This window comes from Rhamphochromis sp. 'chilingali' (genome assembly GCF_963969265.1).
Source record: "Rhamphochromis sp. 'chilingali' genome assembly, chromosome: 21".
NCBI classification, from domain to species: Eukaryota; Metazoa; Chordata; class Actinopteri; order Cichliformes; family Cichlidae; genus Rhamphochromis; species Rhamphochromis sp. 'chilingali'.
Genome location: NC_137949.1, coordinates 20,344,309 through 20,361,189, shown reverse-complemented (window position 1 = coordinate 20,361,189; position 16,881 = coordinate 20,344,309). Strand labels below are relative to the sequence as shown.

Genomic DNA, 16,881 nt, shown 5'->3' with positions numbered 1-16,881 from the left:
AATATAAAAGCATAAAACAAAACCAGATGTATCTGAGCCACAATATTTGATCTTATAGTTCAAGTACTGCTTATGACTATCACGTTAGCCTATTATATGCCATATTTGATTAAAGTTAATACTATGCCACGTCTTCGCCTTGTTTTTCCAGTTGAAAACATAAATAAACTGTAAAAATAAAAACTACCAAGGATTTTAAAACCCCAGGCTAAAAAACAAAAAAACAACACATTATATAAAAATGTAGCTTTTACATGCAACGTGGTTATGTTCATGCAAAGTCTGTGCGCGTCTCTTTGTAACTTCACTGAGAAAGTCCAGAGTTGACAGGAGATGGAGAAAGGGGCTGAATCATTTGAAGCAGCTGTCTAGTTTCCTCCGTCTGTGCATGCACCTTCAATAGCTGAACCTTTAGCTCACTGTTAGTCAACAGAGATGAAAAGTCTCCATCTGCAGAGGAAGACAGGAAGAAACTCTGAACTCTTACAATGACAGACTGTTTAAATTTTATGCAGTATTTTCAGTTCTTAAATAAATGTGCAATTAATGCAAACCTTTCTTGAGGTTAAATATGGTAACTACGCTAAGCTGCTGGAATTTAACATCTTTCTTTTTGAGGAATCCCAACAGGTACTTGGATATGGAAGTGTAATGTGGCTTCAACAAACGGATCATCTCTTCTGTAATGAAAACAGAAACATTTAATACATCCAGCGTAAAAACACAAAAGGAAGGTATTCTTTTCTCTTGCCACATTGCATTACCAGTCATTTCTAATTCGCTTATGATAGCTGCAGAGTTGTACGCCAGCTGGGAATTTCTGATTTGCTCTGACAGCTTCACTAAGCCTGAAACTTTTTCTGATGTTATGGTTGCTGACAATTTTGTCCGGAGTACATCTGAAACAGTGAGTAATTGTAATAGATTATTAAAAAGTTTTCCACCGCAAACATTCAAAATAAATAAGTCATTATTTCAAGTCAAGATCTCTCACCACAGGCCATCAGGTGATGCAAGCATGATGTCACATGAAGCAATGTCTCATCTGACAGGGTGTTAGACACAAGCGCACAGAGGAGTCCTGGTAAGCACAGACTTTCCATCACAGCCTAGATTACAATGGTTGGATTTAGGATAACTTTATCAGTCTTGGACAAATCAATAAAGCAGAGGTAGGAAAACAAAAAGAAAAAAAAGAATTGTAGTCTGCAAGTACCTGCTCACCAACGTGGGAAGTGCACAGATTGGTGATTATCTTGCAGCTGTATGTGACTATAACAGAGTTTGATCTGGGATGATGAAGCACCTGACCAATTTCCTCCAATAGTCCTTCACTTACCAGGATGTCCTGGAATCAAATTACAAAACTACTGTCAATATTAGAATTTAAATAAAAACTGTGCAATTACTTTAGGTGACACTGAATGCCACTAAAGTAAAATTTCAATAAATATTGGCACAATGCAAAAATAAAACCATACTCAACCACTAAGCAGTTGTATAATAAAACCAGGACTGCTCCCAGCTTTATTGTTAATTATTTATTTAGGCTAACATACGGTGTTTGACGGGTGTGCCGACAGTGTAGACAGTAGCGTTAGTGCCGATTCAATCCACACTGAAGTAGAGGTTTTTAACAGCGCCTTCAGAGGCAACACGCAGTCAAGCTCCATCAGCTGGTCCTGAATGAGAACTACACATAAAAGTAATAAACACCATCTGCCAGAGGTATGATACCTTTTTTGAATTTACTTTTTATACCATTTTTATTACCATTCTTTGAAAGAGTCTGCAGGCACCGGCACGCTTGGGCTGAATTCTGAAAAGGAAGTTGGTTTTTTTTCCCCCCTCTTTAAAAATATATTTTCTTTAAACTAAGTTAAAATAACTCATGTTCAGAGTTACCTTTTTCACAGGTGAAGACATAAGAGTCAAAAGAGACCTTGATAAATAGTGACCCCCAATTCTGAGCAATCTTGGGTGATGCTCGTGGATAGCAGAAATGTTGCAAAGAGCAGTGCAGCTATAAAACTGAACCTCTGAATCTGAGGACTGTAGGAGAAGAAGCAAAACAGGAATCGCTCCTGCTTGGCATAACAGCCTTGTTGACCAATCTGAAGAGTAAAAACATAAAATAAAAGGAAATGTAACACTGGAAGAAATTGAGAAGTTTCTGGAAAATACAGTTGTGCTTAAAAATTTACATACACTCGTCATCGGCATGGATGTCACGGGAATTTTGGCTTTTTAATTCTTTAAACTGTTCTTTTCCAGGGTGGAAAGACTGTACAGCATACGTCTTTAATGATTTATATAAAAAAATAAATAAATAAATAAAAAACACACAAATTGGGTGCAGTTCTCTAATCCACACCAAGAAAAAAGTGTATAGATAAAGTCTCAAATATATAATTACACCCCCAATAAATCAAATTCAAATTTTATTTGTCACGTACACAGTCATACACAGTACGATATGCAGTGAAATGCTTAGGTCTGGTCCTGCTGCTTTCCTGGTAATGGGTAAACATCCTCCCTTACTAAGTTACACATCGACCAGATGGTTTTAGTAGCCATCAACAAGCTTCTAGGCCTAAGGCCATGGCAAATTAACTCCTTGTTAGTGATCATGATTGACTACAACTCAGTTTCTTTTTGCCTGCATAAGGAGCATTTGTTTGAGAGCATATGTTGGACTGACCAATACTCAGAACAATGGAAACTCCTGGGAACTCAGTGAAGAACAAACAATGAGAACTGTTGCACAAGTTAGGAAGGTCTCTTGGAGTCAACTGCGGGTTTATAGAGCATTACTTCAAACAACTGTACATAAGTACAAGTTATTAGGATTTGTCACCACTTTGCCCATCTCTGGAAAACAAAAAGACCTAAACTATCACCCTCAGATGAGAAGAAATTGGTTCAGCAACCCAGGAACCACCAAGGCTCAAGCCTGCCTGAAAACCGCAGGAACGTCAGCATCACTGCTCATGTGAAGCAAGTTTTACATCAGTTGGGCTGAGGGGGTGCTGACCAAGAAAGAGAATACCACAAAGACAAGAGGTGTGCTTAGAGCAATAAAGGTGAGGCTATCAACTCAACTGTCAAGCATGGTGGTGGTGGTATCACCATACTCTGGGGCTGTTTTGCTTCCAGTGGTACTGGTACATGGCACAAAGTGGGTGGAATAATAAAGAAGGGAGGACTACCTTCAAATTCACCTAAAATTAACAACTAGATGATTGAAACTTGGAGTCAGTTGGGTCTTCCAAAGGGACAATGATCTCAAAGACACACATCAAAACTGGTTTTTGGAAAGGATGAAGGAGGCTAAGATTAAGGTTCTGGAGTGGGTTTCCCAAACCTCAACCCTATTTAAAAACAAAAACGAACAAACAAACAAACCCCACAAGAAATCAAACAAATAAAAACTCAACTACCTCTCTTGGCAGAATTGGTAAAATATCCATCCAGAATTATTGCAGAAGCTTGTTGATGGTTACTAAAAATATCTGGTTGAGGTGCAACTTACTAAAGGGCATCTAACAAAACATTAATACCTCCACTAATGTAAGGATGTGTGTATATCTGAGCCTGTATCTATACTTTTGACCCTGGGTCGATTAGACAAAACCCCAAATAAATTCAAAACTGTGCACAGACTCCTTGTTTTGTTTTTTTTTTAAACTCAATAAACATGTATACTGCACAATCATTCCTAGAAAAAGAACAGTTCAAAGTAATCCCTAAATTACAATGGCATTGATGCCAATGATGAGTGTATCTAAACTTCTAAACACAACTGTAAGTGCACAGTGACATTCAAATGAAATGGTCCCACCTGACTGCGTGAGGTGTAATAGAGCCCAAGTTGCATTCCGTTGGACCTTTGGATCAAAAGATTTTGCTAAAGCCAAGAGTGGTATGATTCCATCAACCATCAAAGAATCTCGATTTGACTCTGGAAAGAAAGATGAAATAGCAACCATGCATGCAGGGACAATTTTGGAGTGCTAGTGGCCCAAAACAAATTAGCAGAATTTCAGCAAGACAGAGGAGAGGTCATTTCAAGAAGCATATGGAACAAAATAACTACTTTTCTCATAAGGCTTCAGTTCTCTTGCCATCCTGAAAGTCCTGCTATTTATTTTGCAATACATAATAAGTTTTTAAAATTAAGTGTTTGTACTTTCTAAACCGTGTCGAAAAATACTTTAAAAATTAAGGTCTGTACAAACCTGAGGAGGCCAACATGGCAACACAGGCACAGGAGTGACACTGAGCAGTGGGATCACCTGACCGGAACAACTCAATTATGGGCACCAGCATCCCCATTTCTATCACCAATTCTTTACACACTGAAATCAAATTTTATGAATGGCAAATGATAAATAAGCCATTTGATCCAAAAGAACACGAGTTTTTAGAATCATACTATCAAAATCACTAAAATTCTGGATTAATTAAAAAAAAAATTATAATAATGTAAATATCTTACTATTATTATCTCTTACCATTATTCTTTAGTAACAGATTTACAAGGGCGAGAGAGACAGTCTTTTGAACATCGAGATCAGATGATAAAAGTAGAGCCACGATGGGCTCCATGAAGGCATCTGGTAATGGACAGTTCACTGTAACACACAAACAAGGGAAAAATAACACATTTTGAAACTTAAGTCATATTTTTTGCTGTCAGAATGAACAATGTTCGAGTTGAGCTAAATGTTACAAATTTGAATTACATACTTGTAGCTGATTATGAATTCAAAAGATATATCCCTCATGAGTTGTGCTATAATCTCAAGCATCTAAACACAGCAATCTGTCAACTGCCACCTATACACAAAACACCTGGTCACCCATTTACATACTACAGAACACTGTCTATGCTGTATTGAAAGAAGAAGCCTCAGCCTAATATGCACGATAGGGCTCTTGGTTGGCAGATTATAATAAAGCATACTGTGAATTCCACAGTAAAATCCTCTTATTCTTCCTTCTTTGTAACACATGGGTCCATAAGTGGGCGTTTTATCTGCCAACCTTGGGGAAAAAATACAGTTGGAAATTTGCATGCTGGTCACACCCGTTAGAGAAAATATCTCTGCAGTAACTGATAGAGGCCTATGAAGAAACCTGAAGTGCAAACAACAGCTGATCATCTGCAAGCCAATGCTATCAGGAATACTGTCAGATGAAACAAAAACGTGAAATCTTTATACTCACGATGATGACTGAGGTGTAGATAATACATGGCTGAAGTCATTTGTAGATCAGTGTTTTCTGAGGTTGCAAGTTTGTTCAGTGTTTGCAGACTTTCCTGGCTGAGAAGTTGAGTTTCGTTGTCTGGGAGGGGGGAAAGAGATTAATTGAATTGATCATATAAACTTGTGTACAACTTTGAAGAGTAATAGCACATGCAGTATGAAAGTTTAAAGAAGTTGCTGTCTAAACGTTTACTTTGATGCTTTTCAATTTTCCAAATAACACACTGCCTCGGTTTTTGTTCTTCCACTGCGATTTCCATAAAAAAATATGCATGGCTGCAATTTTCCTACCACAGTTGAGGCGTAAGGAAGGCAAATCAAAAGCCGTCCTTCTCTCGGATGAAATCCTAAAGCAATTGCACCGTCCAATCTCTCTGAAAGCTTCCTTTATCTTGATCTCCAGCTCTCTCCAAGCGCTCCTCAAGTGATCCGCAAATTCCTTCAACAACTGCGAGCAGGTGTTACAAAACCCTGAAGCCATGACTGCATCTTGCACAAGGTCCCCACACCTGTCTATTTTACACAACCTGCACGTAGACACGCCTACTGCTGTGTCACGTGACTGCAAGGTAAATTTAGACTATGGAAAGTATCTTGCTCTTCTAGCTTCTTTTTTTTTTGCATCTCGACACAACTTTAAAAGTAAAACTTATTGTGACACTTAATAAATATTAATATCTAAATATTTTAGGCGTTTCGTGGCTGTGCAAGTTTGTGGAATTGTGCAGCCTTCATATTAAGTTGGTCGTATTTTCGTTTGCGTTTCTTTTGTTCTAGGCTACAAATTTATTGTATTCTGTCTTTGTGTGCAAGCCTTTGTGACTGTGATGTAGAATTGTATGATATTCCATGTGAACTGCGTAAAGTATATATCAGCTTACAAAAAAAGTGCAACACGGGTAAAAATATTACATTACTTGAATAAATTAATAGGATACTTCTTTTGTGGCAATTGTATTAATGCAATAACTTATTTTTCTATTTTTAACATTATGGACAGATAAACATCAGGCTTTTAGAGGTAGACATAAAATAAGAAGAAAATGAAGTTAATCATAACAGAAAAAACATGAAAATGTATTTCTGTTATGAAATTCTGTCTTCAGCTTGATTGGTTATTGTTTTTGTATTACGTCAGATTACGTTTGACCGGCTCCGCCTCTCTTTTTCAGATTTGTTGACTTGGAAACCGTCGAAGCGTTGTTGTTAAAGATGGAGGACAGGACAATCACTGCAGAGTAGATACATGCGCTGACCCTCGGCCAACTCTTCTGCTTCTTATACATACTTTTACGGACTGCTTCTGTGGGGCGAGGTTTGTTTTAATACTCAGACTGTTCGTTGAAGCTCCTAAATATTATCTTACCAAATGTAGTAACCCTGTAAAGTCAGTGAGCTATCAGAAGCATTTAGCAAGCTAGCTGCTAAAGTGGCTAAGGTTAGTGGTTCACACAAACTGTACTTTTTCCTATACTCTGACTTCAGCAAATAAAAACACCATGGGAGACTTAATACGGGTTTATTTTACTAGAGTGCTAAACTATATAATTAAACGCTTGGCTAGCAAAACCTAGCTAACCCAGTAGAGGTTTTGTTGTGCAACTTTAACGTCGTTGTCATGCATTTCTTTTAGAATGAGAGTCTTAAGTCCTGGATTATTCTCATTTTGCGCTCGGAAAGAGAAACATCACGCTGTCTGAGAATGCCAGCAGGTACGTTTCCTGCTGTTCCCTCCTCACTCCAATGGTGGAAGGTTCTTTAAATTAAAGTAGCAATGTCGTTTTGTATCGGCTGCTCCCATTTGGGGTCGCCACAGTACATCATCTGCCTGCATCTCTCCTTATCCCTCTGCATTTCCTCCTTCACTACATTCCCGGATCTTTTCTGTAGTCTTTCTCTTTTCCTCCTGTTTGGTAGCTTTATGTTTAACATATTTCCAATCTATCCGCTGTCCCCTCCTCTGGACATGCCCAAACCCCCTCGGTCTTGTTTCGTTAACTTCGGTAGCGTTTCCAAACTCTTAAACTTGAGCTGTCCCTATGATGTACTCATTTTTAATCCTGTCCATTCTGGTCACTCCCTTAACATTGTTAACATTTTCAACTCCATCACCAGCTCCAGCCCAGATTCCTGTCTTTTTCTTGGTGCCACCATCTCCAAACCATACATCATATTAGGTCTCACTAAAATGTTGCAAAATGTTGTTGGTGTCCTTCTTTCCTCTCATATTTATCTCCACCCACTCCACCATGCCTGCACTCTCTTCTTCACCTCACTTGCCCCCTGTCTGTTGCATTGCTACTCTTACTTCTCTTACTTGGTGTGATGCAGTAGCGTAAAAATGCAGTTACAAGTTTTGCAAAAAGATTTGATCAATCTACAGAAGTGTTATCAACAACGTGTAGTTAATCTTATTTATGTTATAAAGTCTAATCTGCATTGTCACGTAATCTATTTAAAATGTTCCCTTTTATAGGTGAGAGTGAAGACCGGGCAAAAACCCGGGAAAGATTTAATGAAGTCTTCAAGAAGTACACAGAATCTGAGAAGAAAAAGTTGAAAAAGAAAAGCACTGAAACTCCGGAGACTATTGTGGTATGTCATTCTTGTGTTCTATTGATAATTTTACATCAGATGCTCTATATGTTGGCAAAAACATATAGAACTTGCAGGACATGTCTTAAAACTATTTCTGAATAGTTCCGAATCCTTGTGGATTCTGCATTTTATGTAAACAAGGCTGTCATGATGCCCTTCTTCCAAAACAGACAACATGTCGGACATATTTTAATTGCGGAAGTTTTAATAAATAACAAAATAAAAAGACTGTAAGTACTGACACCTCTTTACCTTTTCCTCTTTAGCTTCAGAATCTAAAAAAAAATCTCAACCTTGAGAAGGACACAGAAGACAATGAGACCATCCTCCAGAACACATATGACCCAGAAGAGGGCAGCCCTCGCTACACAAAGAATAAAAGAAGGGAGAGAGAAATTTCAGAGAAGGTTAATTTTAACAACAATAGAAACCAAGAGGGGATTAAAACATCAAAATCTAAAAGAAAAAGTAAGAGGGACCTTCCCTCTCCTCCTATGCCCGAGGACATCGGAAGTCACATCCAAGAGGATGCAAATGCATCAAAGTCTGAAATTCCATTGGATCCAAATGATTCTGTAGGTGGAAAGGCCCCAAAGCAGAAAAATAAAAAGGGAAAAAGCAAAGGTGATACAGAGGTTAAAGAAGCAAGCCAGGAGGAGGACACAGAAGATAACCTATTGCATGAATACCAGCAAAAGATAGTAAAGGAGGACCAGAGGACTTCAAGGAGGACAAGGGTCAAAGGAGAAGATGAGAGTGCTGTCTCACAAAGTGTTACGCTTAGTAATGATGTGGGGAAGAAGAAAAAGAAAAAGATGAAATCTGTAGTCACAGATTCAGATGCAGGGTGTGTATAACTATTAGTGTACTATGGAGTTATATTTAGTGATAAAGCAACAGTGTTTGATTTCTTTCTACTTCTTTTTTTGCCTCCAGGGATCAAGATGAAGATACAGACCTGGATGCTGATGTGGAAAATGAAACAGAATCCAAGGGAAAGAAGAAAAAGAGGAAGAAAAAACATGGTGATTGCACGATAATTCTCAGGATTCACCAAGTTCCAGTTAAAGGTGAAGAAAGGTGTTGATGGTGATGCATTTCATATTTTGTTTTCTCCCCTTGTAGTTGTCAAAGACCAGAGTGAAGCGGAGTCAGAAGCACCTCAGAAACCAGTTTTTGATGACAACCTTGTTCTTGGAGTGTACATTCACAGAACAGACCGCCTCAAGACCGACTTGATGATTTCACACCCCATGGTGAAGATCCACGTTGTTGATGAAGCCACAGGGCAATATGTGAAGAAAGAAGACTGGTGAGACATTTCTGCTATTAAGTTTAGTGGTGTGTTTCAATTTCTGGGCACATTTTTTATTTAGAAATTTTTACCTTAAAATAATTGGACCATGGTTACTTGTTTTTCAGTTAAATTTAGGCACGATCTATAGATATTTGTATTTATAAGCCACTTAACTGTGCCAAAACCTTTGAATTATAACACATTTTGCCTTCAGTTCAAATTTGTTTTTCTTTTTTGTAGTCATCGCCCCGTATCCTCATTTTATGAGCAGGAAAACGTTGACCATGTTCTCCCCATCATGACCCAGCCTTATGACTTCAAGAAGAACAAATCAGTTGTCCCTGAGTGGCAGGAGCAGATCATCTTCAATGAACGTTTTGGCTACTTTGTTCAACAACATGACGAAGGCCCCAAAGTCATACTGTTCTTTGAAGTAAGAGTTATTTCAATAACAGTTAATAAACCATATTTTAACATTTGTGACAGTAATTTCCTTTATTGAAATGTTTTGCAAAGATCCTTGATTTTGTGACTATGGAAGAAGCAAGAGCCAACATTGATGTTGACAAGCATGATCGAGGTTTCCGAAAGATTGCCTGGGCATTTCTGAAGGTAATGTGTTTAATCTGATCATTTAGAAAGAAAAGATCAGTCTGGTTGTATTTTAATCTCCCCTGTTAATATGTATGCCCCTCCATTTTTCAGCTTGTTGGCACAAATGGTGTCTTGAATATTGACAGTAAACTTCGTCTCCAGCTCTTTTGCCCTCCACATCGGGCAAAGAGCCAACCTAAAACAGTTGAGGTGGTTGAATGGTGGAGAAAGTACCCAAGAACCAAATATGCATCTACCCTCTATGTTACAGTAAAAGGCATTAAACTCCCTGAGCATGTAAGTTAGCTGCTACTGTCTAGTTGTTGGAAGGTTAATAAATCTTCATATGTACATGGATGGAGTATGTTGTAGCTGAGCTGGTTATGTTCTTCAGGTGGACCCTAGTATTCGGTCTATGATGGCACTGCAGGAGGAGAGAGGCAGCACCTCCTATAGTGAACTGCAGAATGAGATCACCAAGAGAAGTCTGACACAACCTCTAGACAGCAAACCTCTAACCTTGAGATGGAGCAGGCTGCCTGGTCAGGTTTGTAGAAGGGTTTAAACTGCTCCTATCAATATTACATACAAATATACATGTTCATATTTTTAGCCTGAACATGGGTAAGTAGCAAAGAGTGGCAGTCAAAGAACTAAAGAGAGTTTTACTGTTGCAGATCTGTCGAATTCCTAACAAGCCAATGCTGGCATTTCGTGGTGGTCAGATGGGCTGTTTCACAGTACTCTTTTCTCACGCTGGAACCATACTGGCTGCTGCTTGTGCTGACAAAGATGCGTTCCCTGTTGTAGGTAGGTCACATCTCATCGGTGTAAAAGTCCCCCTTCTAATGCTTTGTTGACTCCAACCAGGTAATTTCTTTGCTGTTTGTATGCCACGAACACCTCTTTGATGACATCTGGATTCTTCCTTGTCTGTGCATATATATTTTTAAAAAATCAGGTAAAAAATAAATAAATAAAATAAAATGCTGTTTTTATTTCAGTGTATGAGATTCCCTCTGGCAAGGTTTTGGCTGCCTTCAATGGTCACCTCAAAATAGTGTATGATCTCTGCTGGTCCAGAGATGACTGCAGCCTTTTGTCTGCCTCCTCTGATGGAACTGTCAGGTAACTTTGTCATTGTACAATGTAAGATTAAATAAAAGTGATTAGAAGTGAATGAGGTTTCACTGTTTCTTGTAGTGACTCAGTTTTTGTATAATCTATTATATTTTAGCTCTAAATAAAGTTACCTAAGTTGTAGTGTGTGTAATATATTGCTTTTTTGAGAAACGGCCTCAACAATACTGGTGATGTTCTGATTTAAAAACTAGCAAACGCATTTTCTTTATATAAAATAGTTTTTGTATTTTTACATTGTTTCCCTCAGGGAGTGGAATGTAGAGAGGCTTCAAGTAACAGCCCAGAAGGTGCTCCCTCATCCATCGTTTGTGTACAGTGCTCGGTACCATCCTACAGCCCAGAACCTGGTGGTAACTGGGGGCTACGACTGCCTGATACGAGTGTGGAGAGTTGATGTCGGTGATGTGAATGGCCAGCTGCTGCAGGAGTTTGAGGGTCACGGCAGTTTCATTAACACAGTTTGCTTTGACTCCGAAGGTACTGTAAGCCCTGTTATGGAAACATGTCCCCGATGTGTGTGTGTTTGTGTTGTCAGCTACTGTGAGTTAGGAAAACTTGGAACAAGATAAGAGTAAATGTAGTCTCTTAAAGAATGATGTCTCTTGTATATGTTTTAATGAATCTTGTTATTAATAGCTGTAAATAAAATGGTGGTTAATGTGAACTTTATGTATAGCTCTGTTTTTATAAATCCACTGGCTCCAATTTTTCCCCAAACATTCCTGCCAGTATAACCTTTATGCCAGACTGACTGATTTGCTTTGACTTGCCTTGGACTATTTTTTTCCATTATTAGAGAGAGTAACTGAGATTTAAATTTGTCTTAGACTGTTTACGGTCACTGTCATTTACTTCAAGGCCCAGTTCAGAGAGAAGGAAAGCTGCTCTTTTTAAAGCAAAGAAAAACTCAAAGCCAGCCAACTAATTCTGGTTTTGTGTCTATGAGGAACATGTGTGCCTTTCTGTGAAGGGGTGTTGTGTTTGGTCTTTTATAATGAATGTGAGGCTTGTTCTCTTGTATATCTTATGCCATATCTGATGTTGTTTTCATTGTAAATAGGTCGACGAATGTTTTCTGGAGACAACATGGGCCTCATCATTGTGTGGAAAACCTCAGTAAATGACAGCAGGCAACAGCAGCAGCCATGTCGCCACTGGTGTATAGAGAGGGTACAAGAATTGATACTATTCACTGCACTTTATTTAGCTAATGTTAGTTTATGGTCATTTTAAAATCCCATGTTTTCTTTTGGCAGAAAATTGATGAGAGTGATCTCAGTGGTATCCCCATCAACATGCTGCAGCTCCATCCGAATGGGCGGTGCCTGCTCATACATGCCAAAGACAGTGTGCTGAGGATGATGGATTTGAGAATGTAAGACGAAATTATAATAAAGCAAAGACAAATATTAAAGTATTGTATTATACTCTGCATATAAATGAGGAGTGATTATTATATTATTGTATGTGTGTTTGAATATGTGTTTGGCTTTCCCTCTTTAAGTCTGGCTGTAAAGAAATACACTGGAGCCATTAACTACAGAGAGAGGATTTACAGTACTTTTACACCATGTGGGAACTTCATCTTTTCTGGCAGTGAGGATGGGATGGCGTATGTCTGGAATACTGATACAGGTGAGCATGAAATTTTTATTTTTTCCCGTAACAAAGACACTAGTCGGTTCTTAATGTTTTTGACAGTATTCTGCATAGTTGCTCCAGCCGTTTCTTTTCCCAGGTGATCAAGTTGCAGTATATTCAGAGCTTTGTTACCCCACGGCTCTCCACGGCGTGTCATTTCACCCCTACGAGAACATGGTAGCTTTCTGTGCCTTCGGTCAGAGCCAGCCCGTCCACGTGTACCTGTATGACCGCAAAGGTTTGTGTTTTGTTTGACAAAAGAAGAAGTTAGTCAGTAGTATTGTACAGACTTGCACGGCTTCATATCTGCCTTATTTTTCTCTTATTTTTTCTAGTTTCCCAGATGGAGGTGCACAGTATGAAAGCAGCAAGCAGATCAGCTTCTGAAGATATCAAAACTGTTTTAAACACACCTGACCCTCTAGCTTTGCAGGACACATCTATTTCTGCAGCCATGGATCAGTTTGCCCAAGCAACAAGACTTGCACTGAAAATGCAGTGTGTGAAGGAACAACTGGACTCAGTTCTGGTAAATGCTCATGTTAATTTTTAAATGTAGAGTGAAATAAGTGTGCAGTTAAATTAACTGAAATTCTTTTACATATTTTTTTCAGGAACCACGTCAAAGATCTTCTGCTACTGGATTCATTTATGAGCAAGGTACTCTAAGCAGTTTAGATGAGAAGGACTTTATATAATTAGCTATATTAGATTTGGTATTTTAACCTATTTTTCTGGTTTGCAGATAAATTAAGCAGTACTCACACAGGCCGGAGCTTCACATCAGATGTCGGCACAGTGAGTTTTTATCAGTACTATATCAAAATACACACCTTTATATACTGAAGCATTGCTGAGGTCACAGATGGTGAACAAGCTTTATGAGTCTTTTCTGTCAATATTGATTTTGTTTTCTGTAATCTGCCTCCAATCGCTTTATTGCTCAGTTGCCCTCAATGTGTTGACAAGGGAAACAGCATAGAACCGGGTTTATATACTTTAATTGTAAACTCAGCCATTTTTCCCCTTTGTGTAATATGCCAATCCCGCTCTGTGTTAATTTATGTTTTCATATTTCAAAGAAATGTATGGATTTCTATTTAACCTTGATTTTAAATCTGTGTTCCTGACAGTGAGAATTGTATTAGAGGGTTTACATGAAATACACAAATGTGAATTTTACTTTTATTATAATACAAAACAGAAAATTGCATTAATTGATTTATTGCACCTTAATGCTGTTATGTATTTATTTATTTCTTTTATTTACAGACAGGATTAAATGCCTCACTCCCACCTCCATCTCTCCTGTCACCACACTCCAGACTGAAGCTCACTGGTGCTCTGGCAGAGCAGCTTATCCCACAGGCTTCTCTGAGCACTCAGGCCCGTAAGTGGCTTTTTTCAGTTAATCACACAGTTATTTGTATTTAACCAGTGGAGCTGTGTAACTGAATTCAAATGATTATGAAGATTATAACTGTGCTACGTACAACTTGGGCCAAGTCTTTTCAGCACTGTGCAGCATGTATGCTATGAACAGAAACACAGATGGACTGCTGGCAATTGTTACCCATCTCTTGAAGTGACTACTGCAAATTGCAGTTACTGCAGTAATGTACAATATTTACCGTGGTAATACATAAAATATTACTGCAGTTTCAATTCTTGATGTTTTTTCTTATACTTTTAGGTGGGTTCAATCCTGTTGGTCATTTTCTAAAAGGTGCTTCGTCTTTTAGACTACAGACGGTAAGATTTTGTAATGTTTCCAATTAATCTTAATGCTGCTGAGATAGGCAAGGACTGCAGTGGTGTCTGCCTGCTTGTTGCTATAAGAATGAAATTATTTCCTTTTTTCCTTGTCAGACTCTTCTTGACCACGTCTCTTCAGGGATCCACGTGGAAACTGATTCTGCACCTGTTCAGCAAGTAGTAAGTATCCAGTGTAATTTAAAGCTCAGCCGCAGCCTTATTTCACACTTATTCAACTGTCCTACCTTTCTGTTCCATTCATAGGTTGTTTCTCTTTATGATTACAAAGCAAATCGCTCTGATGAATTGACCATTCGCCGTGGTGATGTCATCCAAGTACTGTACAAAGACAACGAGAACTGGTGGTTTGGACGCCTTGAAAATGGGCAGCAGGGATATTTTCTTGCTTCTTACGTAGCAGATCAGAGTAGGTGGATTATCTTTTCTTGTGGTAGATATGCTTTTAAAAAATTGTTTATAAAAATGATAAAAACATGTTATTGTTGTAGGGGATTACAATGAAGAGGGGACTCACATGCCTTTGTCTAAAGAGCCTGATGAGAGGTCAACACCTACTAGGGTAAGAGAACAAAAAAATCAGAGTGGCGTCTGACTGGGACGTGTTCATTAATGTATTTTGGCTAAAAGGTGAAGTGGGGGTGGAGTTCACATCTCATTAATTAATCTTTTTATACCCACTGTAGGCCTTTTGTCAAAAAAATTGTCAGCTTGATTTCATGTCAGTTACAAAAAAGAAGAGAAGACTGAAAAATATCAATATATTGCTCTGTGGTTCCTGGTTCTCCTTTTACATACTACAGCTACAACAATATTTTGAACAGCAGTGGTCTTTGTCATTCCACCTTTTGTGCATGAAAATAAGAGATTTGGAACAAAATATCAGTTTCTGTATTTTTCAGTCTTCTGATGCAAATCTAGCTGTAGCTACAACTTCCATGTTCTGCTGTAAGCAGCTATTTTGGCGAAACTATGACAAACCGTGAGTCATTTTAAAGCCTACAGTGGGCAAGTGTCACTTTGATTGCTTTTCATTTCATAAATTCACAAATGTGGTCTGGTTTTATATATGCGTGATTTTCCTGTTCCCATGGGCCATCACTTTTTTCTTTATACTCGTATCTCCAAGGTGTCTGCTGCCATTAGTTCTTCTGGAGAACTTAGGTTTCTTTCCGAGCCGACGCTTTCCGACACGGAACCTGAGATGGCAGTTACTAGGTAAGTGGCTCTCTTTGCTTCACTCTGAACTACTCCTAACTACACAGGCTGATGAAGCTGTATTGTGGTGGAGAGATATTAAGTGCTGATTGTGAAATACGTTTCCCACATAGAAGTAGAAGAAAAAAGAAGGTGAAAAAGCCACGAGTCCCTGCAGCTTCCTCTCAAGCCACGTTTTCAGATGCAGACGCATCAGCGTCGACCAGTAGCACCAGGAGGATAGGCAGATCAGCAGGGCGACCTCTGCCAAAGAGGCCAACAGACAATACAAACAGTGCCTTTGAGCCTGATCCATAAACTCATGGAAACAAACAGCAACCGTATGTCTGCTTTATTCTGATTTTTATTTCAGCTGTGATCTATTTTTCACTTTTTTTTGTTTGTAAATATTTTTTTAGTTTTGAAAAGTCACAGTTTATATTGCACCTAATACAGATTAAATTTGTTAAATATGTTTATAAAAATATTGTAATTGTATAATGCTGATAAACATATTTTTTGTACATTGAATATTTTGAATAACTTATCCATGTAAGAAAACAGATAATACTGTGTAAACGTATGTAATATACATATACATATATGTGTGTGTGTGTGTATATATATATATAGAGATATATGTGTGTGTGTGTGTGTGTGTGTGTGTGTGTATATATATATATATATATATATATATATATATATATATATATATATATATATATATATATATATATATATATATATATATATATATATATATATATATATATATTTATTAGGGGTGCAACGATATTCGTATCGATATTGAACCGTTCGATACAGTGCTTTCGGTTCGGTACGCATATGTATCGAACAATACAACATTTGTAATTAGTGTGAATGCTTGAAAAGCATTCACAGTATTGTTGTTGTAATCTTTATTATTATTTTTTCCTATTCCGTACATTTTTCGCCGACTATCTCCTTCAAAACCGTTCAACTTAGAAAAACCATTCAAACACCATTAGATTCCTCTTCTTTTGGAATGGTGTGCTTCTATTTTTCTCATTTTTAACATTTATATTTTTAATTTTATTCAACTTTATTCAACAAAAATTTCCCATGTATTTCAATGGGGAGACCCTTCAAATTCTCATTCAATTTACTCATTTTTAAACTCTTACTACTTCCACATACATTGACATAGAGCCACCATTCAAACTTTAAAACGAAGACAAGACATTCAACTATTCAACTTGTATTTATCTTTTCAATATCTATTATACTTTTTCTTCAGTTCCAGTTTAAGTTTCATGATGTTTTTTCACCCGTTTCAGAGTTTATAATGGGTGTGTATGGGACGGAATGTTGGGGCTAGAGTGAGGC

General features: G+C 37.9%; 2 protein-coding genes across 5 annotated transcripts; one reads left to right on the top strand and one right to left on the bottom strand.

The window, feature by feature from the left end:
- Nucleotides 1-296: 296 nt before the first annotated feature.
- Nucleotides 297-5,767, bottom strand: LOC308389717 (uncharacterized protein). 3 transcript variants are annotated; one of them, XM_080871222.1, is made up of 13 exons: nt 5,562-5,767; nt 5,230-5,349; nt 4,515-4,634; nt 4,239-4,358; nt 3,842-3,961; nt 1,906-2,114; nt 1,774-1,819; nt 1,560-1,693; nt 1,217-1,348; nt 995-1,109; nt 765-899; nt 555-680; nt 297-450 (listed from the first exon to the last, which is right to left on the bottom strand). In XM_080871222.1, exons 1-13 carry the CDS (start codon nt 5,749-5,751, stop codon nt 305-307), a joined length of 1,713 nt encoding a protein of 570 aa, XP_080727348.1. In that variant the 5' UTR covers nt 5,752-5,767; the 3' UTR covers nt 297-304. The 3 variants fall into 3 exon arrangements, with proteins under 3 accessions (XP_080727348.1, XP_080727350.1, XP_080727349.1); XM_080871224.1 differs by having other exon boundaries at nt 5,464-5,584; XM_080871223.1 differs by lacking the exon at nt 1,774-1,819 and having other exon boundaries at nt 1,560-1,682.
- Nucleotides 5,768-6,452: 685 nt separating this feature from the next.
- Nucleotides 6,453-16,098, top strand: ahi1 (Abelson helper integration site 1). 2 transcript variants are annotated; one of them, XM_080871056.1, is made up of 27 exons: nt 6,453-6,585; nt 6,904-6,982; nt 7,747-7,865; nt 8,135-8,715; nt 8,805-8,893; nt 8,994-9,180; nt 9,406-9,598; nt 9,682-9,777; nt 9,871-10,056; nt 10,154-10,306; nt 10,437-10,569; nt 10,764-10,887; nt 11,150-11,379; nt 11,963-12,072; nt 12,159-12,277; nt 12,407-12,537; nt 12,641-12,781; nt 12,879-13,072; nt 13,158-13,203; nt 13,289-13,341; nt 13,816-13,933; nt 14,237-14,295; nt 14,413-14,478; nt 14,563-14,725; nt 14,808-14,878; nt 15,446-15,534; nt 15,648-16,098. In XM_080871056.1, the coding sequence occupies exons 2-27, from the start codon at nt 6,973-6,975 to the stop codon at nt 15,829-15,831; spliced, it is 3,645 nt and encodes a 1,214-aa protein (XP_080727182.1). In that variant the 5' UTR covers nt 6,453-6,585; nt 6,904-6,972; the 3' UTR covers nt 15,832-16,098. The 2 variants fall into 2 exon arrangements, 1 of the variants encoding a protein (XP_080727182.1); XR_013970308.1 differs by lacking the exons at nt 15,446-15,534; nt 15,648-16,098 and having other exon boundaries at nt 14,588-14,725.
- Nucleotides 16,099-16,881: the final 783 nt, after the last annotated feature.